Source organism: Vombatus ursinus, unplaced genomic scaffold (genome assembly GCF_900497805.2).
Source record: "Vombatus ursinus unplaced genomic scaffold, bare-nosed wombat genome assembly UNPS02005286.1, whole genome shotgun sequence".
NCBI lineage: Eukaryota > Metazoa > Chordata > Mammalia > Diprotodontia > Vombatidae > Vombatus > Vombatus ursinus.
Genome location: NW_020945064.1, coordinates 14,313,778 through 14,338,143, shown reverse-complemented (window position 1 = coordinate 14,338,143; position 24,366 = coordinate 14,313,778). Strand labels below are relative to the sequence as shown.

General features: G+C 46.7%; 2 protein-coding genes across 3 annotated transcripts in view; both read left to right on the top strand.

Annotated features, from left to right (window-relative positions):
• Positions 1–5,654: 5,654 nt before the first annotated feature.
• On the top strand, positions 5,655–17,000 carry OSGIN1 (oxidative stress induced growth inhibitor 1). The gene is made up of 6 exons (XM_027847618.1): positions 5,655–5,806; positions 9,559–9,648; positions 12,087–12,223; positions 12,576–12,767; positions 13,002–13,093; positions 15,545–17,000. The coding sequence occupies exons 2-6, from the start codon at positions 9,606–9,608 to the stop codon at positions 16,491–16,493; spliced, it is 1,413 nt and encodes a 470-aa protein (XP_027703419.1). The 5' UTR covers positions 5,655–5,806; positions 9,559–9,605; the 3' UTR covers positions 16,494–17,000.
• A 1,927-nt stretch (positions 17,001–18,927) lies between these two features.
• The window catches only part of NECAB2 (N-terminal EF-hand calcium binding protein 2), a 52,259-nt gene continuing 46,820 nt past the window's right edge, over positions 18,928–24,366 (top strand). Inside the window, exons 1-2 of one of the 2 annotated variants that reach the window (XM_027847661.1) lie at positions 18,928–19,158; positions 22,407–22,431. In XM_027847661.1, the coding sequence (XP_027703462.1) occupies positions 18,928–19,158; positions 22,407–22,431 (256 nt within the window). The remainder of the gene's footprint in view (positions 19,159–22,406; positions 22,432–24,366) is intronic. The other variant, XM_027847662.1, reaches the window with a different exon arrangement.

Genomic DNA, 24,366 nt, shown 5'->3' with positions numbered 1-24,366 from the left:
TGCTACCATGAGCCATCGTGGTCCAGAGTTTCTCCTTAGGACCCCCTCAGGAGCTCCTAGATGACGGCTGGAGCATTAGCTTAACTTTGTGGCCAAGAAGGAATCACTGACTTCATTTCTTTCTGCCTCAGTTTGCCCATCTAACAAAATCAAGGAAATTCCAACCCACCTCCAGGGGATGGAAGACTGAGGAGGATGAGGCAAGATTTGAGAAAGAAACACGGCATAAATGTAAGGTATCTCAGTTTTCCAGTTGATTTCATCTGAGTCAGTTCAATCCCTAAATATTTATTGGGCATCGCCTGTGTGTGGATTAGGTACATTTGGGTGAGGCATGCTTCCACGAGTCAGTGTCTATAAGGGGCCAAAGTCCAAAGCGCTATCTGCTTTGGGGCCAGCTGGCTCCAGAAAATGTCAGAGTAGAGGAAAAAAACAAACAAATAAAACCTTAAAGATCTCTAATCTATGCATATCTTCTTTTTATGAGGAAGCAAGGAGACCCAGAGGGCGGAAGTGAGCTTTCCAAAGTCACCCATGTCAGAACCAGAAAACAATATCCAGGTCCAATGTTCCCTTCCAGTTTTACGCTCCAGTCATTTGGTCCAGACCTGGGTTGTGTCCCAGGTCTTTGGGCTTCAATATGTCAAACCAGTCAAAAGTGTTCACGTTGAATGTTCATATTAAAATGAAGATGGAGCAGTTCTGCATGGCTAATTGAGTATGAATGAATAAATGAATGAATGTTTGTGAGCAGTGTTCATGGGAAAACTTGCAGAATGGTTAATAGGCAAACTCATGGTCCTCCCTTGCCCCCTACTTCCCTCCTTAGGGCTCTGCCCCTTTCCCCATCCTGCTCAAAGTCTGCTTCTGTTGGCTTGGAGAAGCAACCACTGATTTAGCTCTTTCAGCTTCAGCTGACAGATCTAAAAAAGAAAAAAAAAATCAGGAAAATTCCAACCCACTTCCATTTCCAAGGGATGAAAGAGTAAAGAGGATGGGATGAGAGATCAGAAACAGATGCCAGGGCAGCCCCTTTCCCAAGGAGGCTGGAGAAAGGCTGACCCGGTTTTTCCCTGAGTCATGCTGATGTACTGGGGGAGGGTGTTGAGAGGAGGATGTAATGATGACAGAGGGAATAGCACATGCACCACGTTACTTTGAAGTCATAGTTCATTTCAGAGTAATTGGCTCTCCTCTCTCTCCTTGAAGATTTCACTCATCTGACCTCACCTTTGGTGACTTCATGTCATCTCAAGGTTTTAGCCTAAGCTGCTAACTCCCAAGCCTGCACATTTTGTTCTGACTTCCATGTTCCAGACCTATACCTCAAAATAATGGGATTTTAAAGACGGGAAGGGTGTTGGAAAAGATGATGTCCAAAACATCCTCTCATTTACAGAGGAAGAAACAGAGAACTAATTTGGCTCAGATGATGTAGGTGGCAAGTGGTTAACCTAGGAGTCAAACCCTAGCCTCATTACAATCAGGTGGTCTTCCCACTATAACATCTTGCCTATGAACATCTATGGGGAAGACACATGGTGAAAAGGATAGAAAGCCAGGTCTGGAGTCAGGATGACTCATCAATGTGAGTTCAAACCCGGCCACAGACACTTACTAGCTCTGTAATTCTGGGCAAATTACTTTACCCTTTTGGCCTCAGTTTCTTCATCTGTAAAAGTGAGCCGGAGAAGGCAATGGCAAACTAGCATCTTTGCCAATAAAATCCCAAATGGGTTCACAGAGTCAGGACATGATTGAAAAAAGGATTGAGCAAAAAAACCCAACCTGGACATCTACGACGGTGGTATTCTTCCACAATCTCAAACAACACATCCCAAACCAAGCTCATCTTCCCTATCAACCCACCCCAAGACATCCCCTCTTCTCAGCTTCCCAATCTGCAAATTATCCTCCCAGGAAGATGATCCCCTCCCTCCACAATTTGAAATATCAATCATCTCTGACTTCTTAATCAAAGTGCCTGGCACACAGTAAACAATTAATAATCGCTGATTGACTAACTGACTTCTCCATCTTTCCTCCTCTATGTCCCATCCATCATCAAATCTCAACAAAGTTTTCTTTCAAAACCTCTCAGAGGCCTCCCTCCTTTTCCATCCTTACTGGCACCAACCTAGTCCAAGTTCAGGATATCTTCCCCTGACCAGCACCTGGAAGGATAGCGACTTTCTTAACTGGTCCTGAGGACCGGTCTTCTCACTGATCTTCTCACCTCCAGCCTCTCCCTGCTTCAGTCCCTAAACATAGATCTATAGTTTAATCTTCTTACAAACTGCAATTTATACCATGTCAGTCCCCTTCTCAAGCATCATCATCATCATCATCAAAATCATAACATGGAACAGTAAAAAGGATGCTTGAAGTCACAAGACCTATGCTCAAATCTGGCCTCTGCTGTTCATTCCCCACGTGACCTTGAACTGGTTGCTTAATTCTTCTAAGCCCCAATTCCTCATCTGTAAAATGTGGAAGTTGAATGAGATGACCCCCATGGACTCTTCCAGCCTCAAGTCTATGATCCATTGATTCCATGACCTTTCACCCAGTATTCCTAGTCTCTCTCCCCAATCCAGCCCCATTTATCTGATCCACCACTTCCCAACTTAATCACACATTTTTTTTAATATTATACTTTTTTCTAACTTTTTTTTCCCTCAGGCTTGGGCCTGTGTCTCCCACCTCTCCTGTTTCACTTACAACATAGCCTGACACTATGCTAGACATGTGAGGGGGGAGGAAATGGAGCACAGCGTTCCATAGCTATGTCTAACCCTCCCATTTTACAGATGAGAAAACTGAAGTTCCAAACAGATTTGTTCACAGGATTTTAAAATCAGAAGGTCCTTTGTCTGTCATTTCCAAAGGTGCGATCAGTAGGGGAGACCTCTAAGGAGCCTTTCAGTTTTCAGTACCAGAACCCTATAAGGACAAAAACCATTGGTAGGGGATTTTCCCAGCTCTGAGGTCATTGGCTATCCTAGGACAAAAACATGTTAACTATTTAAAGTCTATGTTGTAAAATAAGGGAAAGCCCCCGGTGTTAGACAAAACACAGGGGTAAAGTGAGAGTACTTGGGGTAATACTTCTAAAGTAGTGATAAAAACCTCAGAAATGAGTGCCGGTGTTTGAGAATAACGTGGCATCATGGAAAGAGCCCTGGATTTGAAGTCAGAGAGTCATCATTCCTCTACATGCTCTAGCCATAGGTTGCCAAAGTGGTCAATACTGCCCCCTGGGGGACGCTGAGACAGTGGGGGGAGGGGAGGACCATAGTAGCCTTGCAGGCATTTGGGTTTCGATAAACAAAAATAAGGAGGTGGTGGAAACATAAAGAAAAAAGAAAATTTTGAAAAACCATTCATACTTGTTTCATCTGTTGGGTAACAGTTAAAGTCATAGTGATTACATTATTTTCCAAATAAACACACAAAATGCAAGTTATAACCTATCAGTGGCCAAGTGCAACAACAGGTCTTAACAAGCAAGTGTTGGCAGGCCAGCATATCCCAAATTGTCAATCAGTTCAGTGTGCATCATCAGGAACATGTGCGTGTAATGTTTTGTTTACAATACAGCTACATGACATAATATTGCATCACCAAAATTTCAATGCAGGAAAAAGAATCCTACAAATTTAAATAAATTATCAAATTTAGGATGTGTTATTTTTTTAATATTTCATATTTTTTTGAAATGATACAAATTTTAAAAAAAAATTAAAGGGTTAAAGAAAGTAGATTTCCAAGGGGGTGCTGAGTGATTTTTTTTTAAAAGGAGGTGGTAGGCCAAATAAGTTTGGGAACCTTTGCTCTAGACTTTAGAGTACCATCCATCTTACCTTTTTACTGTTCCTCACAAACTACACTGCATTTTATACCTTCTTGACTTTTGTAAGCCATCCCTCCTCACTTCTGCCACTTAGACCTCCTAGTTGCCCTCAAGCACCACCTTCCATATCTATTTTGCATACACCTATAGATGTACACTCTCCCCTGAGAGAATGTAAGCTTCTTGAGGGCAGATACTTTCATTTTTATCTTTTGTCCCTAGTGCCTATCCTGTTGTCTAGTAAACATTTAATAAATACTGGTTGATAGATTGAAATCCTGGCTCTCTGCTACATACGATCTGTGTGGCCTTGGTGTTGACCCTTAACTTCTCTGGGCCTCAGTTTCCCCACCTGTAAAATGAGGGAGCTGGGCTACTCAATAAGGATTTAGGCACTGTGTTAAGTACTTTATAAATATCCCATTGTAAGCACTTCTAGGGCCATATCCCAAAGAGATCACACAAACGGGAAAAGGACCTACATGTACAAAAATATTCATAGCAACTCTTTTTGTAGTGGCAAAGAATTGGAAATTGAGAGGATGCCCATCAATTGGGGAATGACTGAGCAAGTTGTGGTATATGAATGTGATGGAATACTATTGTGCTATAAGAAATGATGAACAGGCTGACTTCAGAAAAACCTGGAAAGACTTGTATGGTCTGATGCGGAGTGAAGTGAGCAGAGCCAAGATGTTATTGTACACAATAACAGCCACATTGTGTGATGACTAATATTGATAAACTTAACCCTTCCTGGCAATTCAAGGATCTAAGACATCTCCAGAGGCCTTGTGATGGAAAATGCTATCCACATCTAAAGAAAGAACTATGGAAGTCGAATTGCTATTTTTTTTCTCTTCTGTTGAGTTTTGTTTCCTCTTTCTGATGGTTCCTCCTATTGGTTTTAATTTTTACTTACAACATCACTAATGTGAAAATATGTTTAATAGGAATGTAAATGTATAGCCTATATCAGATTGCGCGCCGTCTTGGGGAGGGTGGTGGGGAGGAAGGAGTAGAAAAATTTTAAACTCAAAAGCATATGGAAGTGATTATTGATAAATCAAAATAAATTAATAAAAAACAAATTTTAAAAAATATCCCATGGTATCCTCACAACAACCCTAGGAACGATTATTATCCCCATCTTACGTTGAACAGACTGGAGGCAGACAACAGTTAAGAGACTTGCCCAGGGTCATACGTGCTAGGAAGTGACCGAGTCTGGATTTAAATTCAGGTCGTAGTGATGCCAAGTCAGGGGATCCAAGTGACTCTAATAAGGCACTGGACCCTCAGTAAGGAAGACCTAGGTCCACACCTTGCCTCAGACACTTACTAGTTACATGACCTTGGACAAGTCGCTTCACTTCTCTGAGACTCAGTGTTCTCATCTGCGAAAGGAAGAACCCCTTCGAACACTCGATGACTCTCTACGATCCCTCCCAGCTCTAAATCGATGGTCTCTAAATTCCTTTTGGCTCTTTATCTGTGAGTCTACTGCCCTCCCAGACCAGAAAAGACAAAGTTTTTATTCTCTGAGGTCAGCCTAACTTGTGGTTCGTGTCACGGCTAATGCGGAGCTCCTGGACATCTGTCTGAAAGCCCAGCAGGAGGAGTTAATCCCTAGGGGAGGATGGACTCTGGAAAACAGCCGCAGAAAGGAAGTACGGCCCCTTTAAGGCAGTCAGACATGCCCGTAACCCGAGTAGCTCCAGTTCATTCATATGAAGGGACCCTGCTGACTCACGCTTATGAAAGTGATTTTTCTGAACCCGCCCCCCGCAACCCGGTGAAATAAATCCTGTGTCCTATTCCGCTCTCAGACTCTTGGATACTCACTGAGCAATGGGTGTCCTGGAGAACTAGCAGGATCTGGGACCCTGTGTCTCCTTGTTCTCCTGAGAAAGCGAGACTTGTCGGATCTTCCCACTCGTGGTCCCTGATCAGGTGAGGGTAGTTGGGGGGTTTTTGGGGGGGGGCATGCCACAGTACCCCAAAATGCCTGTGGGAAAATCGACCCTAAAACGTCTGGGCCCAGGATCCTAGGGACAGCAAATGGTTGGTTTCCTGGAAACCCACCGGACCGTAGTTGCGAGAGCTCAGGTGTGCTCCCAGGGGTTATTAGAGCGTGGTCTTGCGGACTAGCCGCTCCGTGATAGATGTCTTCCCGCATAAAATCCGCTGGCCCTTTGATTGGGACAGCTTCACTCCTACTATATTTTCTAGGAGGATTCTAAGGGGCTTCCCAGGGCACTTAGCACACTCCCAGGCAACCAGAGTGGGAAAGAGTACCAAATTTGGAGTCCCAGGGTTGCCAGCGTGCTCTGGGACTGCTCCTTTACTAGTTGTGTGATCTGAGGCAGCGTCCTCCTCTATTAAGTGGGAATAATAATACTTTTTGCTAACTATTCACTGGTCTGTTGTGGGGAAAGTGTTTTGATTATCTAAAGTGCTGTGGAAATGTGAAACATTATTCTTATGTTCCTAGTGAGATTGGAGCATGCCTCAGTTTTTTCATCTGAAAAATTCGAGGTAATGATACCCCGAGTAAGTCACTCACAGGCTTCATTCATTCACATATCCAGGAGGCATTTATCTCATGCAGGGTATTGTCGGAGGGTGCTTGTGAGGAATCTAAAGAGAGGGTTTTGCCAGCTTTCAAGTCTCCCATAAATGGCAGTTATTTTTACAGTTGTTATCATTATATCCCAGGAGGCCTTTGGCATCTTCCCCAGGGTAACATCAGACTTTGGAAGGGTGGAGAAGTAGATGTTTCTAGAGTCTTTGGACATGTCACAAGTAGAGTGCTTCCTGACTTGGATTCAAATTCTGCCTTAGACACTGACTAGCTGTGTGAGCCTGGACAAGTGACTTAACCTCTCTGAGCCTTAATTCTCTCATCTGTTAAATGGGGATCATAGCAATATCTACCTTACAGGTAGATCTAGTAAGGACCTAATGGAAATAATGGATGCAGAATGCTTTACAAAGCTTTTAAAAAATTTTATTTTTTATTGTGCATTCAACAGTAATTAACAATGATAACCATTTCAGGACATGACTTTGCCAGCCTTAAAATAAATGTTAGCCTTTATGATAATAATGGTGGTGGTGTAAGAAGACTGAATTTAAAATCAGAAGACCCAGGTCAAAACCAGGCAGGCTCTGCTACCTACTATTTGTACGACCTTAAAGCATTGATTAAGCACTCACTGTGTTCCAGGCACTATGCTAAGCTTTGGTGATACAAAGAAAAAGGAAGAAAGAAAAAAAAAGTCCCTACTATCCAGGAATTCACTTTAGATAAGTCATTTCTCTGTAGGACTCAGTTTCTTCTTCTGTAAAATGAGATTAGATTAGACTCTAAACTCTCTTTTAGCTAAATTCCGAAGTCCTAGGTTCCCAGTGAGAATACCGCTGACCTCCCATCTTTGCCCAGGGCGTCTCAGGTTGGTTCACAGTGCCTTTAGTATAGTCTTAGGTTATTGAAGCTGTGTTCTGAGAGGCGTGGCCCTGGCACCCAAACCAGCCCCACCACAATTCCTTAGGACGAGCAGTGAAGCTGCAGCCGCCTTAAGGTGAACAAACTCTATGTGGTTCAGGGATGGTGGAGAGGAGTTGAGATCTCCTGTACATGAGCCAGGAATGTCGTCCCTTGCTTGTTCCCAATCCCTGGCCTCAAAGGAACACCTGCCCTTCCCCATGCCTACTCCCTTGGGGGAGAATCCAATTTCCCTGATGTGAGGGTGGAGTTCAAAGTCACAGGTGTCCTCTTTCTGGGATGCAGCCTCTGACCTTGTCTTTGAAGCCTGTTGAGCCTAAGCAGGCTCAGGCACTCTATCCACTGTACCACCTAGATGCCCAAACAAAATCTAGCAAATATAAAATAAAAGCAAATATAAGGTAATTTGGGGGCAGGGAGGTTCTAGCAGCTGGGGAATCAGGAAGATGACCTGCTAGGAAGTGACCCTCCAGCTGAGCTTTGGAGGGAGTTATCACTAAAGAGGAAGTTCATTCCGGACAGAAGAGACAAGTGGGAAATCCACTTTTGTGTATGAAAAACATCGAAGGTCAGTTTGACTGGGCCGTAAAGTGCTGGAATAAAGGAAGGAAACAGGATTAATTAGGTACTTTCTATGTGATAGGCACTATGCTAAGCTCATTTGATCCTGGGAGGGAGATGCTGTTATTATCTTCATTTCGCAATTGAGGAAACTGAGGCAGGCAGAGGTGAAAATGAATCGCCCGGGGTCTGAAGTTGGTTTTGAACTCGGATCTTCCTGACTCCAGGCCCAGGGCTCCATCCCCTGCACGTCCTAGCTGGAAGGGAAGTAAGGGTAGAAAGATAGCTGAAGGCCAGGTTTTTAAAACAGTGCACAGTTTCTGTGTGATCCTAGAATCAATAGGGAGCCATGGGCATTTACTGGGGAGGGGGTAACTCGATCAGAAGACCTGCACTCTAGGAAAATCACTTGGGCAGCTGTGTGTAGGAAGGACTGAGGTTGGGATGGATTTGAGAATGGGACACCAAACTAGGAGATTATCTCAATAGTAGTAGATTATTACCGTTCCTAGAGGAGAGGGGCTCTGGTAGATATTGGTTCTGTTGCAAGAGAGTGATAAGAATCTGCCTTGGAGAATTGCTGTGAAGATCACAGATGTTAGATAATGGACAAAGAAGGACTGCAAATCTTAAAACACCATCGTCTCCAGCTGTTATCTTTCCTTAAAGTTATTCCCCTTTATTATCTGCTCCCTCCAGTGATAACTCCTTCCTAGAGGCAATCTCTCTGTTCATTCCAGTTGTTTTTTTTTTAAGTCTGTTTGGGGATTGTCTTTTAAATACCTGTTTCTTGTTGGAAGTACAAGGAAGTGACCTCATTTGTAGAGCAGAAATGATTGACTTACCTTGAGCCCAATGGATGGCCCAACCCTCCTTAGCTCAGGTTACCAGCTCCACCCTTCCCCCCCCCATGTGATGGCTGTCACTCAAGTATTAACCCCTATGCCCTACCCCCAGCATCCTATCATTACAGGTTTACAATGCCAAAATGCCTTTAACATATAGTAACAAGAATATATTTTTTTAAAATTCCATCAAGGAAAGGGAAGGGTTGTTCTTCACAGGCGGACAGGTCAGGGCTGATCCAAGATGCAAAATCATATGAAGGCAAGAACGCTTATGAAATGAAACCAGGGGCAGCTGCTGCTGTTTCTTTGGGGTTAACAAGGGAGGAAGCTGTAGATAACCACTGAAGGGATAGGAGAGTTGACCGGGAGGAAAGGAAGAGCTGGCCTGGGCTCAGGCTGGGACCCCAGTCTCTAGGGAGCCCCTCTTTCCACCCAGGCAGGGTTCTAGAATAGAGCATGTGATACTTGGAAAGGATGGAGACCTCCACTGTGGTGCTATGGGCAGAGGACTGGATTGGAACCTGAAGACCTAGGCTGGAGTCCTTTCCCTGCTATTGACTACCTTTCTGGCTCTAGGTCAAGCTCTTCCCCTCTACGGACCTTGGTTCCTTATATAGAAAATGATACGGTTGGACTAGGTACTCCATCTACATGCTTCCAACCCCAAATGCTATGCTCTTACTTACTTGTAGACATAGTGCAAGAGTCATTGCTGGCCAAGCTGAGAGGCTGCAGAGCTCCACGCTTAACAATGCATGGATCACCCTAATAGTCCTCATTTTCTTCAGCCCTGACAGGTTGGTTTCTGGCTTTGAGATCCTTTCCTGTGGCTACTATGTGTTTTGTGTGGAAGGAGCCCCTCCCAGTCATCATCATTGGTGAGTATTCCTTTCTGAGGCAGGAGAGTCTCCTAACTTCTTGATTGCTTAGGTACCAATGATCACTAGCTATGAGACCTGAGGCTGGTCAAGAGTGTGGATATTAATGTTGTAGGGCCTACCTCAAGCAGTTGATAGGAGGGAGGGAGAGAAGAAGGAAGGAAGGAAGGAAGGAAGGAAGGAAGGAAAGAAGGAAGGAAGGAAGGAAGGAAGGAAGGAAGGAAGGAAGGAAGGAAGGAAGGAAGGAAGGAAGGAAGGAAGGAAAAGGAAAGGAGGAGGGAAGAGAGGAGAGAGAAGAAAGAAGAGGGAGGGGGGGAAGACAAGGAAGAATGGATAGATGGATGAAGAAAGGATTTGTTAAACTCTTACTATGAGCACTATGCTGAGGATACAAACAGAAAAGTAAAGACAGCCTGTGCCTGGGGAGCTCACATTCTAATAATGAAGACAACACATAAAAGAGGTTTCAGTTGTAAGTCAGATAGGGTGCAGCAGCAAAATAGACTGTAATGCATCTTTTGAAATGTCATTTCCACTGGTAAAATCATATCTGTTTCTGTTGTCAGACCATGTGAACAATACTTCGTAAACTTTTTATTAAAATAATGAATGTGATTGTGCGATGACCAACTTTGATAGGCTTAGCTCTTCTCAGTAATGCAATGATCTAAGACAATTCCAAAAGTCTCATGATGGAAAATGCCATTCACATCCAGAGAAAGAACTATGGAGTCTGAATTCAGATAGAAGCATACTGTGTTCTCTCCTTTTTTTCTTTCTCGTGGCTTTTCCCTTTTGTTCTGATTCTTCTTTCACAACATAACTAATGTGGAAATATGTTTAATATGATTGTACATATATAGCCTATATCAGATTGCATGATGTTGGGGGGGGGGATTTAGAACTCAAAATCTTATAAAAGTGAATGTTGAAGACCAAAAATAAATAAATACATGAAAAAAAATAGTGAATGTTAGGATAATGACGATATTGATCCAGGCTCCCTAGTTATTGTATAAATCCAACAGATTTCTCCTAACTCATAGTACCACACAGCTGTTGGCTGACCCTCCCAGAGTCCAGGGAAGGTGAACAAAGTTAATACTTGTATCAACTCGTCGGACTAATTAGTTGGGATGAGAGTCCCTGTCTCCCTTCTAGCATATGCCTTTCAAGAGAAGAGGCAGCAATTTTGCTACTAGAGGGTCCTATATTTTGGCTGCCCAGTATTATTTGGCTCTCCTTTTCTGGGTGGTATTCTTACTACCAGGCCTATATTCTAATGCCCAAGCTGGCTCCCCATTTTCTGACAGTTGGGCTTTTCTGGAGTATGAGTTGCCAAAGAGATAGTGATGACCTATTGAACAAAAAAGGAAATAGTTCTAGGAGACCTAGAATGTAGGGTTAGAGGTAGGAACAGATTTAAGTCAGGGTTTGTGACTAAATAATCTGCCTTCAAAGTCACATCTTCATACCCCTTTTGGACTTAGACAAGTCTAACAAAAAGATAAATGAGGGAAAAAGTTAAGGACCTGAATAGAATTTTAGAAAAATTCGAGATAATAGCTCTCTAGTGTTTACTGAATGGGAACAGAAAGGAGTTTATGTATTTCCCAACCTTGCATGGCACCTTTACAAAAATTTACCATGTATTAGGATATAACCTCACAAATAAATGCAGAAAAACAGAAATACTAAACACGTTCTTGACTGACCACAACACAACAAAAACAATGTTCAATAAAAGATATTTAAAGAAAAAAATTTAAAATTAATTGGAGAGCAAATAAATTTATCCTAAGGTATGAATGGAAGTCAGTCTCAGAGGGAAAGCAGGTGGGAGTTGAGGGGACAGGGGGACCATATCTGCTTCCTATAAAAGGGGGGCCTTGAGCTGACTCTTGAAGGAAGCTGGGGAAGCTAAGAGGTAGAGGCATCAAGAAGGTATTCCAGGCATGCAGGACAGTCAGAACAAAGGCAGGAGTCAGACACATGTTCAAGGAACAGGAGTACAGCTAGATTGTAGAGTATGTGGAGGAGACTTGTAAAGTATAAGGATACTGGAAAGACAGGAAAAGGTCAAGCTATAAAGGGCTTTAAATGCCAAACAAAGGTCCGGCTGAGCTTGGGAGAGGCATTGAGGTTACTACTATTGAGCCTGTGTCTGTGGCATAGATAAAATACCTAGCTTGCATTGAGCCTCTTCATACTGAGACAAGCTTAGGTCCATAGACAAGGTGTCTGAGTTGCTGTATTTTGTAGCCATCATTTTTACTCTAAAGGCCCTGTTGCAAACATTGTGTGGATGTTTTGTTTCATGTTGTTTTTAAGTGCTGGATCTTCATGGAGAGATATGTCCTGGGACAGCTATCTCTTCTCCTTTAGCAACTGGACTTGGTAACAATGGGCCGCCCATCACCATGTTTCTCCCCCACCAGGCAATGGCCCTTCAGGAATCTGTCTGTCCTATCTACTCTCTGGCTATACTCCTTATGTGAAAGCTGATGCTATCCATCCACAGCCCCTCCTGCACAAGAAGCTGACTGAGAAACCACATGTCTCTATCCTGGACCAGGTCAGTATGGAAGCCTTTATAAGCACAACCCAATCTCCAGTGGTCCTCCTCTTCTCTTGATTCCCTTACTTAAAGTCTACCCCTGACAACTTTTATCAGTATCTTCCTTTTAAAACCCCCACAGTTTGGTCTTGAATATCAAACAGGATCTAGTCAACGGGTCAGAGACTCATGCCTATCCTCACCCTCACTAGTCTCCCATGTTCTAAGGTCAAGCCTATCGAACACAGGTCTCGGCAAATCACTTAGGTTCTTTGTGCCTCAGTTTCCTCATCTGTAAAATGAAGGGGTTGTCTCCAATGACCACTAAGGTCCCTTCCAGCTCTGAATGAAATCTCTCTCTCCCTGGTAGGACCTGGACTATCTGTCAGAGGGCTTGGAGGGCAGAAGTCAAAGCCCTGTGGCCCTGCTTTTTGATGCTCTCCTGCGTCCAGACACAGATTTTGGAGGAAATACTGAGTCTGTCCTCACCTGGGAACATCAAGCAGAACGAATGATCCCCCACCTGGTCCTGGGTCGCAACCTCCCCGGAGGTGCCTGGCATGTGAGTTGGGAGAAACAGAATTTGGGGAGATCAGGGGACTTGGGGGAATCAAATGATGAAACTTGCTCCCAGTGGGTGGCCCTGTGTGTCCCTTCCCCTAGCCAATGTATCATCTTCTCCTTCTGAAGGGACCTTCCTCCATCCCTCTTTCCACCTATTCCTCCCTCCCTTGGGTGGGCGCTCGGGTTAGGGGGAGATTGGAAGCAAAGACCAAAGGATTTCATTCTTCTCTAGTCCATCGAAGGCTCCATGGTGACCTTGAGCCAGGGCGAGTGGATGGGGCTCCCTGACCTGCGATTTAAGGACTGGATGCGGAGGAAGCGCAGGTGAGAAGAAGATGGGGCCTGGCTGGGGAGGAGTGAGGGAGAACTAGGGAAAGGAGGCTGCTGGAAACCGGAGAAATGCATTTCTCCCAACCCCAGCTGGGGCGGAGGACCCAGAATCTAAGATAATGTCCCCTCTGAACCTGGTGCAGGGTCCTTCTAGGTTTTTTTGTTTGTTTGTTTGTTTTTGTTTTTTGTTCTTTTTTTTTTTGGTGGTTCATCCTATGGCAATGATGATAATAATAATAACAATAATAATAATAGCTTATAGCTCTATAACACTTTAAAATTTGCCAAGTACTCTACACACATTATCTCTTTTGACCCTCACACCAACCTTGTAAAGGAAATGACTTGTCCAAGGTCACACAGCTAAGTGTCTAAGGGAAGATTTATAGCCAGGTCTTCCCGAGTCCAGGTACACTACTCTATCCGCTGTACCAGCTAGCTCTCTGTAAAAGAATAGTCTATGGTCCCTAGCTTCCCAATTGCCATCCTTCCTTAATTCCCACCCTCTCTACTCTAGCTTTTCCCATACTATCAAATGGTAGGCTTGAGCTGGTCACCATCAGCATCCCCTCACATACCAGCCCCTAGCATACCACTCCACAGAGTCGACAGGTGGCATAGTAATCAGAAAGACCTGTGTTCGAGTGCTGCCTCAGACATTTACTAACTATGTACGTGGGCAAATTCCTTGACCTCCTTGTACCTCCTTTTGCTTATGTATAAAATGAGGGAGTGGGGGGGAGCAGCTAGGTGGCACAGTGGATAGAGTACCAGCCCTGGAGTCAGGAGGACCTGAGTTCAAATCTGGCCTCAGACCAAACACTTGACACTTAATAGCTGTGTGACCCTGGACAAGTCACTTAACCCCAATTGCCTAAAAAAAAAAAATTAAAATGAGGGAGTGGGACTCAGTAGCCTCTTGGGTCCCTTCCATCTCTAAATACATAGCTCTGATTCCTCTCTACTTACAAAGAGTCTCCTCTTGGATGCTAAGACAAAGTCAGGGTTTTTTTCATTTTTTTTTAACGTTTTATGCATGTTCTTTATTTTTTTTTCATTGCTGCTACTCTCCAGTGATTACTTCTCCACAAAAGCAGAACCCTGCCTTCTAACAAAGAAGGTCACTTAAGTAAAAACAAGTCAGAACATCGGCCCCACCTGGCAAGTGCAGCATGTCCCCTCTCCACTGAGAGGCAGGAGGCATGCTTTAGCAAGACTGCAAAAAGGACATTTTACTGAGGAGCTAAAGGGCCAAGTGATTTATGGGACAGAGCCCGGAGACCTAGGTTATGGGTCTCTACTCCTTCAACTCTAAATTGAGGAGATTGGACTAAATGAACGCTCAAGTTGCTTCCAGCACTGGCATTCGATGATCCTTAAAAAATAGCCACCCACACACCTCCCAGCCCCACAACAGAAGGATGAGCTCGTAGTCTGAGTTTGCTCTAAGTTCAAGGCCTAGGTTATGTTGGCCAACACAACTTATGGGCCCCCATCCCCTCTGTCTTTACCCTTACTTTAACCCTGTCTAGAATGTCCTTTGCCCCCTCTTTTTTGCCCTAGGCGGTTTCCTCTTCCAATTCTCTCTTGTTGCACTCGCCATCCCCTCAGGGGGGAGGGCATGGATAGAAATTCTCATCACATACCCCAATCTGGTTGGGCTATAGACAATAGCTAGCATTTATATTGGGGCAGCTAGGTGGCACAGTGGATAGAGTGCTGGGATTTATGGGAAAGAGCCCAGAGATCTAGGTTATGGGTCTCTACTCATTCAACTCTAAAGTGAGGGGATTGAACTACTCAGGTCAAGAAGACTTGAGTTCAAATCCAGCCTCGACATTTATTAGCTATGTGACCCTGGGCAAGTTACTTAACTTTGTTTGCCTTAGTTTCCTCATCTGTAAAATGAGCTGGAATATGGTAAAACACTCCAATATCTTTGCCAAGAAAACCCCAAATGGGGTCATGAAGGGTTGAACACAACTGAAAGCTTTATATATAAAATATATTTATGTCATTTACATAGTTATAAAATATATTTGTAGAGGGATTTACAGTTTGCAAAGCACTTTTACAAATACTATTTCATTTTATCTTGACGATAATCTCAGGAGGTAGGTACTATTATTACCCCCATTTTACAGATGAGGAAACAGAGAGGTTAAGTGTCTCACCCAGGATCACTCAGATAGTGAGTGTGCCTGACACAGATATAAGTTCTGAGGTAGGATTTGAACTCAGGTCTTCCTGACTCCAAGTCCAGCACTCTGTCCTCAAAAAAGCTAATGGGCCAGTCCCTTTGGGAAAGCAACCATTGCGTAGGAGTAGCTAGATACACTAGGAAGCCGTAGGCCAATCTTTTCTGCACCTTCTGAAGGGTATAAGGGCTCATGTGCCTACATTGTTGAGATCACTGAGACTGACCTCTGACTTTCCTCACCACAGGGGCCTGCGGGACAGCCGGGCCACGGCTGGGGACATTGCCCGTTATTACCAGGACTATGTGGTGAAAAAGGGACTCAGCCACAACTTTGTCTGTGGCTCTGTGGTCACTGCCGTGGACATTGGGAGCCCAGAGTCAGGGGAAACCAGGAGCCAGCAGGACGGGAGTCCCCTGTTCGTGGTGAGCGGCTTTATGACCACCACAGACGGGAGCCAGCAGCCTTTCAGCTTCCGTGCCCGCAACGTGGTCCTGGCCACGGGAACATCAGACAGCCCAGCCCGGCTCAGCATTGTTGGAGAGGATCTTCCCTACGTTCACTATGAGCTGTCTGCCTTAGAAGAGGCCATGAAGGCTGGGGCTGTGACCCCTACGTCGGACCCCGTGCTCATTGTCGGGGCTGGGCTATCAGCAGCCGATGCCATCCTCTATGCTCGGCACTACAACCTCCCAGTGATCCATGCATTCCGCCGGCCTGTGGATGACCCTGGCCTCATCTTCAACCAGCTCCCCAAGACGATGTACCCGGAGTACCAAAAAGTACACCAGATGATGCGGGAGAAATCCATCCTCTCTTCCACCACCTATAAAGGTTACTTGAGTCTGCCTAAACATCAGCCCCTGGTCTTCCAGGAGGACCATCAGGCTGTGTTCCAGGACCAAAATGGGGAACACAAGCTGTTCAGGGTCTCCCTTGTGCTGGTCCTCATCGGCTCCTACCCTGACCTCTCCTTCCTGGCCCATGGCGGCACTGACCTAACTGTGGACCCAGATCAACCGCTCAGCCCCAAGAGGAATCCCATTGAGGTCGACCCCTTCACCTACCAGAGCACCCGCCAGAGGAGCCTCTACGCCATGGGGCCCCTGGTGGGAGACAACTTTGTGAGATTTGTGCAGGGAGGGGCATTGGCTGTAGCCAGCTCCCTGCTGAAAGAAAATAGGAAGCCCCCCTAGGGCTTCCTCTGCCCACCCACCATGCCCCCAACCTCACAGCCCAGCTCAGACAAGGAAGGAAACCTGCTCAGTCCTGCCTGGTACAGTGACTGGGGCTCAGACATGAGCCTAGGCCCCAACATAGGCCTCCCCTAGAGGGATATCTCCCTGTAGGGAGTGTGTATATATAAAGGGGGGGATGGGAAGGGCAGTGATTCTAAAGACCAGTTCCTTGTTAATAGACCAAAATGTCAGGGCTACCCAAAGGTCGAGCACATGCCCTGGGAAAAGTACAGTGTTTGTGGGTCTGGCTGGACCAGGGTCTGAGAAGTATACTTAGTGCTGACCAGCTTAAAAGTTTCCTGAACCCAAAGTGGAGATTTGCAGGCCTCTAGAACAGCAGGCTGTCAAGGCCCCAGAGCCTGGGCCAATGAGCAACACTGATGATTAAAGTCAGCCCTAGGAGGTTAGCGACCTCGGCTCTTCCCCAGGACCACCCCTTGAATAAAGCAAATGGCTGCCAAAGTCCGTCCTTGGAGAGAGTTTGTCTTTGTGATGTTCCAGCTTGTGCTTGTGTGGCGATCCCAGTGACCTCAAACAGGCTGTATTGTCTAAGTCTCTGGCTGTGTCTTAGCAAAACCCTGGAGTCACGAGGACAGAGTGCGTGAATGAGCAAGTGGGAAACTGATGTGGTGTGTGTAGTGGAGGGGGAGGGAAAGCTCATGACGTCATTGGCCAGATCACATCGGTTCTACCTCCAGAACATCTTGGACTAACCCCTTCCCTTCTCTTCACTCAGCTTCTACCCCAGCTCAAGCCCTTACCACCTCTCCGTTGCAAAATTGCAACAGCCTCCTTTTGGTCGTTCTGCTTCCAGAGGGCTCTCAATGAGGCCATCTCCAGTCATCCTGATCTGTATCTGGCCGCTGGACCCAGATGGCTCTGGAGGAGAAAGGGAGGCTGGTGACTTTGCACAGCCCTCCCTCACTTAAATCCAATTCACTTGCCAGTCATGGCATCACCTCCCTGACGTCAAGGTCCTCTTCTAGGAAGGAAGGACAAACAACAATAACAACTTCTCCCCTCTCCAATCCACCCTCCCTGAAGCTGACACATTAACGGTGATATTCCTAAAACACAAGTCTGACTATGTCATCTGCGTCTTCCAAAATCCTCAGTAGCTCTCTATTGCTTCCCAAATAAAATAGAGAATCTTCCACCTAGAATTTAAGACCCATGACAACATAGCTCCCAACCACATTTCCAGTCTTATTTCATACGATCCTAGATTCATTCAAATTAGCATACTAGCTGTTCCCCATATATGACCATCTCCCGTCTCCATCCCTTTACCCAAGTGGTGCCTCACATCTAGAATGCTGTCCCTTCACCAATGCCTTTTTCAGGGGTCACCTCCTATGCAAACCTTTCCTGTTTCCCTAGTTGTTAGTATTCTCATTCTTAAAATTAATTTGCATGTATTTTGAATTTACCTTTATTTATCCATGCTGCATGCATGTCCTCAGAATGTAAGCTCCTTGAGGACAGGCCTTCTTGGTGTTTTTTTGTTTTGTTTTGTTTTTATCCCGAGTGCTATGAGAGAGAGAGGGAGGGAAGGAGGGAGAGAGAGAGAGAGAGAGAGAGAGAGAGAGAGAGAGTCATAGAGACAGAGACAGAGAGAGAATCAAGGCCAGGGGGATGGGATGTGACGGGATAATAGATTTAAAACTAGCAGAGTCTTTTTTCCCCCCAGTTCTTAGATCTCATTTTACAGATGGGGACACAGGGAGGCAGAAGTTAAGTGACTTGCCCAGGGTCACACAGCTAGTCAGTGTGTGAAGGGGGATTCCATCTCGCCTTGTAGCCCCGTGAGTGAATGAATGGTGGGATGGGATGGGGTGGGAAGGGACCAGTGTCTAAGTGAGTGCTCGGGTTCTGAAGGGCCCTGGGAGGGGTGTGAGTAAAGAATGCTCCAGGAGCCGGGGGAGTCGTGTGAATGAGAGTTCTGGGGCTTTTGCCGGCAGAGGGAGCGCCTGACTTAAGGAAACTCTTCTTTCCTCGCCTGTGCCTGCCAGCTGAGGAACCAGAGACAGGGAAAGATGTAAGGAAGGATCGATGTGTTGGAGGCCTCAGGGGCACTCCTAGGCTGGACTCCAGCCCTTCCTAGATGCTGAGTCCAAGAGGCCCCGGCCAGCGCAGCACACCTCTCCTCTCCCCCTCCCAGCCTCAGCCCCTACTCCTGACTTCACGGATTCCAACTGTCCTAATGCGCCCCCCAGTTATCCCCGCTGGGACTCAGCCCCTAGCCCTACCCCACCCCCATCATCCTCAGAAATAAGAGGAAGGGAGGGAAACCGTGGCGGGGGGGGGGGGGGGGGGGCGCGGGGGGGGGGGGGGGCGGCGGTGGCTCCGGCGGGAGGGAGGCGGGAGGCGGGAGGCGGGCGCTGCGCGAGCGATGTGTGAGCGGGCGGCGCGCCTCTGCAGGGCCGGCGCGCACAGACTGCTCCGGGAGCCGCCGCCGCAGGGCCGGGCGCTGGGGGGGCTGCTCCGTTGGGTGGGAGCCAGGATGGGCGAACCCCGGGAGCCGCTGGCCGACGGGCCGGGGGCCAGGACTGTCCAAGGGCTCTGTCCCACCCCGCCTCCGCCCCCGTCCCCACCTAGGAGGGGCACCTCGGTCATCCTGGACGTGAGTAGCCCTCCCTGGCCCGGGGTTCTTCCTCCTCTTCTTCCTCCTCCTCCTCCTCCTTTTCTCCCACCCTTACCCCACACCTCTCTTCCTTTCCACCTCTCCCCATCCCTACACCGTCCCCTACGGTCTCGGCATGTCTGACTCCCGCACGATCTTAGCTCCCCCTTCACATCTATCCTTAGCCCCCTGCTCCCCGTCTCTCATCCTTCAGGATCCCGTGAAAGCTTTCCCTTCTCCTGGGGGCTCTCTCCTCCCTCCTCTCCCTAAATCGGATCCTGCTCCCTTTCCCATCCCAAGGGATCCTCAGTCCCCACCCCATCCCACTTCCCTGCCTCTCCGCTCCCACCCCACCCCCACCCTCGCCTCCTTTCCCGAGACTGAGCTCTGATCGTCTCCCCACCCCTAGACCTCTCCGAATCCGCAGCCTCTCTATCGCAGCCCTTCCCTGAATCCAGACATCCTCCCTGGGACAGTCCCTTCTGTAGACCCTGGCGCTTTCCTCAATACTCTTCCCTGATCACAGTCTCTCTCCAGAGTTCCTCCCCCTCCTAACAGGACTCTCTGACCCCCGCCCCTCAATTTCCCTTCTTTTCCTCGGACCTGGTTTCCCACCCTGGACGCCTCCCCTCTACAGCCCCAGCTTTAGGAATCTGCTTAGTTGGGGTCGCGTTTAAGGGGGTGATTGGACAACGCTGAGTCCAAGTGGTTTGGTCCATTCAGTGTAGACCCGGTGGTTATGGGGCAGGGTCGAGATTATGGGTGTCTCTTTCCCTTCCCAACCAGGTGGGGTTCATATCCCACGCTCTTTCTTCCCAGCAGTGGTGGACGTATGTGTGCAGAAAGTGTGCATCTGTTTTTTGGGGGGGGGAAGGGAAGAGATGTTCCTATGAGAGAGATCGAACCCAGAACCCCAACCCTCCCGTGCTCCCCACCTTTTAAGGTTACTTCCGATTTTTCTTTCGGAGTCCTGGGGGTGAGGCTCTATCTGGCTCTGAGTATCCCCTAGTTGACTGGACTCTGCCTTGGGATGGAAGCACCAAACTGAAAGGTTTGGGTTCCAGATCTCTTTGAACTTCTGAGCAAGTCATTTCCCTTCAGTCATTTCTACAAAGATTTTGGATTGGATGACATATGGAATTCTAGTTTCTAAGATTCTACTCGGAATCAGGGGCTACCTGTGTTTCCTTACACCTAGAAAAGGGACAGGCTCTTGTCCTTTATCTCTTCCCTATCCCCCTCCTCAGAAATCAGATACTGATGGACAGTAAGTGACTCTCAGGCTGGTAACCAAGGCTACTCAAGGAATGAGGATTCTAAGGGCACAGACTATCCAGGCAGGAAATCATGGAGAGAAAAGACACAGATCCCACTATGTTGCTGTTAGGAAATTTGTCACTTGAAGACCCTTCAGTACTGGGTGGTAGTGGTAGTAGTAGTAGTAGTAGTAGTAGTAGTAATAGTAGTAGTAGTAGTAGTAGTAGTAGTAGTAGTAGTAGTAGTAGTAGCTCATTTCTATAATATTTAGTGTTTTCCTTCAACTCTGTCATATAGAACAAGTATTAATATCCCCATTTTATGGAGGAAACTGAGGCTCACAGCAGGTAACTTGTCAATATCACACAAGTATTGGAGCTAGGATTAGAAGCCATACTGCCAGTCCTCCCCCCACCCCTTTGAACCCTGATTCATCACTTCGTGGCCTCTGTTTTTCTTCCAGAATCTCTCAGGTCCTTTGTATCTGAGTCTCTAGTCTCTTGCCCAGGCTCGAAAGGCTTCTTGGTATATGCCAGCACACTCATGCCTTCCAAATCTCTGGTATTGAGAACAAAGTGATCCCCAATGCACAGAAATGTGGGACCCTCTAGTACCCTAGTTACTCCCCCTCCACTTTTCACCAAGTGCCAGAAGAGGGGTGATCAGAATTGGGCCATTCTGATGTCTAGTACTTGGGGCCAGCAATCCCCAACTGAGGGCTCACCTGAGTCAGGGAAGGCCCTATTCAACCCAGGTTTGGGAGAGGAAGAAAAAGAGGAAAACAGCTCCTAGCCTCCTTCTAATACTTGGCACATAGTAGGGGCTTAATAAAGGACAGGAGACTGACTTACTAACTCCTTTCTACCCCCAAAACAACATTCTCAGGATGCCCCACTACTAAGGGCAGCTTAATAGCAGCTAGGTGGCACAGTGGATAAAGCACCAGAACTGAAATCAGGAAGACCTGAGTTCAAATTCTAACTCAAGGGGCTTATTATCTACGTCACTGGGCAAGTCACTTCTGCTCTGCTTGCCTCGGGTTTCTTCCTCTGCAAAATGGGGATGATAATAATAATTATAGTACCCACCTCATGAGGTGGTTGTTCGAATCAAATGAAATAGGGCTTGAAAAGTGCTTTGCAAACCTTGAAACACTGTGTAAATAAGAGCCTCCACCATGCTTGGAGCTGCTACCACAGTCTGGCCCAGCCCCTGGGAGCTCCTGGAGTTTCTGTCTCATGTCCTCTGGTACCCAGAGGAGAATCCATCCTTTGGAGGTTTGAGCGTGAGGGTGTGCATGGCTGTGTGCATTCGTATATGTCTCATAAATTCCTTCTAGCTCTAAATTCTATGATTCCTGTGTGTGTGTGTGTGTGTGTGTGTGTGTGTGTGTGTGTGTGTGTGTGTGTGCCCAAGCATGGAACACAGACTATACATATGAGGCTGAACACAGGGCTGCCCTCACCCAAAGGCACAGTAGAAAATCCCTTCTGTGAAGGGAGTGAAGGAGGTACCCTAATAAAATAACATCCCCTGCCTACCTTTCGTGGTGCCTGAAGTTCCACCATTAGATACTCATTCCTTGGGATTTCTTTCAGGATTCACTTTTTATTAATTCGCTGTAGGAGGAAAAGGAGAAGAGTTGAGAAGGTTGACAAGTTGTCTCACTTCCCAGTTTTGTCTGGGGCTGACCTTATTTGTATAGGGGGGTGTATGTGTGTGTGACTGTGTGTTAATTGTGTCTCTGTGATTATGACTATGACTCTATAAGTATGTATGAATGCCTGTGATCATATCTATAGGTGAATGAGACTCTATGTATATTAATATATAAGTTTCTGAGACTATATGTGCTTCAATCCATCTTACTTCCTTGGCCCCTCAGGCTTCTCCCTCAGGTGGGTAAAAGGGATTGGGGGACAGGCCCTGAGATCAGGGAAATGGGAGTGTTCCCCCCCCCAAAATTAACCTGGATTCTCCCCTCTTTGCAGATTTTCCGCCGGGCTGACAAGAATGGTGAGTACTCCCTGGCAAAGCTCAGCACAGGAAGAGGGGGAGAGACCCTAGTTCAGGGGTTCTTAACCTAGGGTCTGTGAACTTTTTTAAAAAATATTTTGATAACTGTATTTCAGTATAATTGGCTTTCTTTATAATCCTACGAATTTTATTTTGTGCATTTAAAAACATGATTCTGAGAAGGGGTCTATAGGCTTCCCCAGACCACTAAAAGATTCCAGGATACAAAAAAAAAAAAAAGACCCCTACTATAGAGGCAAAAGACCTAGAATGTCACACCTCTCCCTCCAAGATAGAATCAACAAAGCCTAGGATGGGCCAAGCATATCCCATTCTTGCAGACCCTAGGCTCCCATGTCTCACCTATGACTTCATGAAGGGAAGGGTCTTACTGGGGACTGGGGATGAGCCAGTGAGATAAGGGCTTGGCAGGGGGAGGTTTTGACAACTCAATGAATCATGGGGCACATGAAAGAGAGGGAAGAGGGAGACACAAAGACCATGCTGGGTGAAAGACAGCACAACTGAGACTTTCTGTGCAACCAGACTGAGGGATGGAGGGCCTCATGGGATTAGGATTGGGTTTGGCCTGTTATTCTCTCTGACTTGATCCCCTGCCCCCTTTTTCTACCAAAGCCCTCCTCTCGTATTGCCTCCTGTCTTGAGGGTAACCTGGCCTGTCAAAGACTATGCCCACAGAGTACAAAGGCCAATGAGGTTGGGAAGGTTTTAAATCTGGGACTATTCCAGACCGCAGACATGTTTCTGGTCAGAGGACCAACCTAGTTAAGCTCAGAGAAAGCTAATTACCATCTTGGCCTCTGGGAGATTAATGTTTTTTGGTCACAACAACTCTGGACGCTGGATTTGGAGTCAGGAAGACCTAGTTTCAAATCCCCATGGAAGACATTTTCGTGCTGTGTGACCCTAAGCATATGACTTAATCTCTCTGGACCTCAGCAAAATGAAGGGAATGGACCCAGTGGCCTCTAAGGTCCCTTCCATCTCTAAATCCATACTCCTGTAATTTGAAGAGGTTGTGATTAATGTCACAGTGGAAAGCACCCACACTGATGAAATTACAGGTCGTTCAAGTATCTGGGCCCCTTAGCCCCACCTCCCCCACTCCCACCCTCTTGCAGGAGCCGAGCTGTTCCCAGCCTCAGTCCCACTGAGCATGAAGTAGGAGGGGGAGGTGAAATCCTAGGCTTGAGCTGAAGCTGGAATTGGAGTTCTCTTTGGGGGGCATGGGGACAGTGGGTGGTTGGCAAGACTGGCACGAACCCACAAGCTTCCCGCTGAGCCTTGGGCTGGCGGGGGCAGGAGTGTAGAAGGGCAAAGTCATCATGCGTGAAAAATAAGGTGCAATAAAACCCATCCCCCAAAATGGGCATCTAGGATAAGAGTAGGAGCAGCCTCTGAGTGCATCCTTAGCCCCTCCCCCACCTGGTTTCTCAAGAATGGAAACAGCAGAGAAATAAAGACACAAATACCATCAGCCAAATATTATTGGTCCTTTCATCCCCCATTATAAAGAAGGGAATATTGGTAAAGGGGGTATTCCTTCACTCCCTCTTTTAACCCCCTTTTCTCTCCTTGGGAGCACCTGGCTTCCCCCACCCACTTCCCCTTCTCCCTTCCATTTCCCCCATTCCCTCCCACACTGCCCACTTTCCCTGCCTCTGCTTTCCTGTAGACCTGCTGGCTTGACTTTAGAATCAAGGGCTATACCGGCACTTATTGGCATGGGGTGGGAATCTAGGGGGAAAGAGACCTCTTCCTACCACTGTGCCAGACCCAACAATCAAACCCAGACCAAAACATGGTGTCTGCCCTCAAGTCAATGACATTGTTAGCTGGGGAGACAATTCACACACACACACACACACACACACACATACACATGAGACTAGTAGAAGACAACCAGAAGCAGTG

Coding starts and splice junctions, on each gene's coding strand:
- OSGIN1 (XM_027847618.1), top strand. CDS start 9,606: ATGTGTTTTGTGTGGAAGGAGCCCCTCCCAGTCATCATCATTG. Junction 12,224..12,575: donor ATGTCTCTATCCTGGACCAG/GTCAGTATGGAA, acceptor TCTCCCTGGTAG/GACCTGGACTATCTGTCAGA. Junction 12,768..13,001: donor TCCCCGGAGGTGCCTGGCAT/GTGAGTTGGGAG, acceptor ATTCTTCTCTAG/TCCATCGAAGGCTCCATGGT.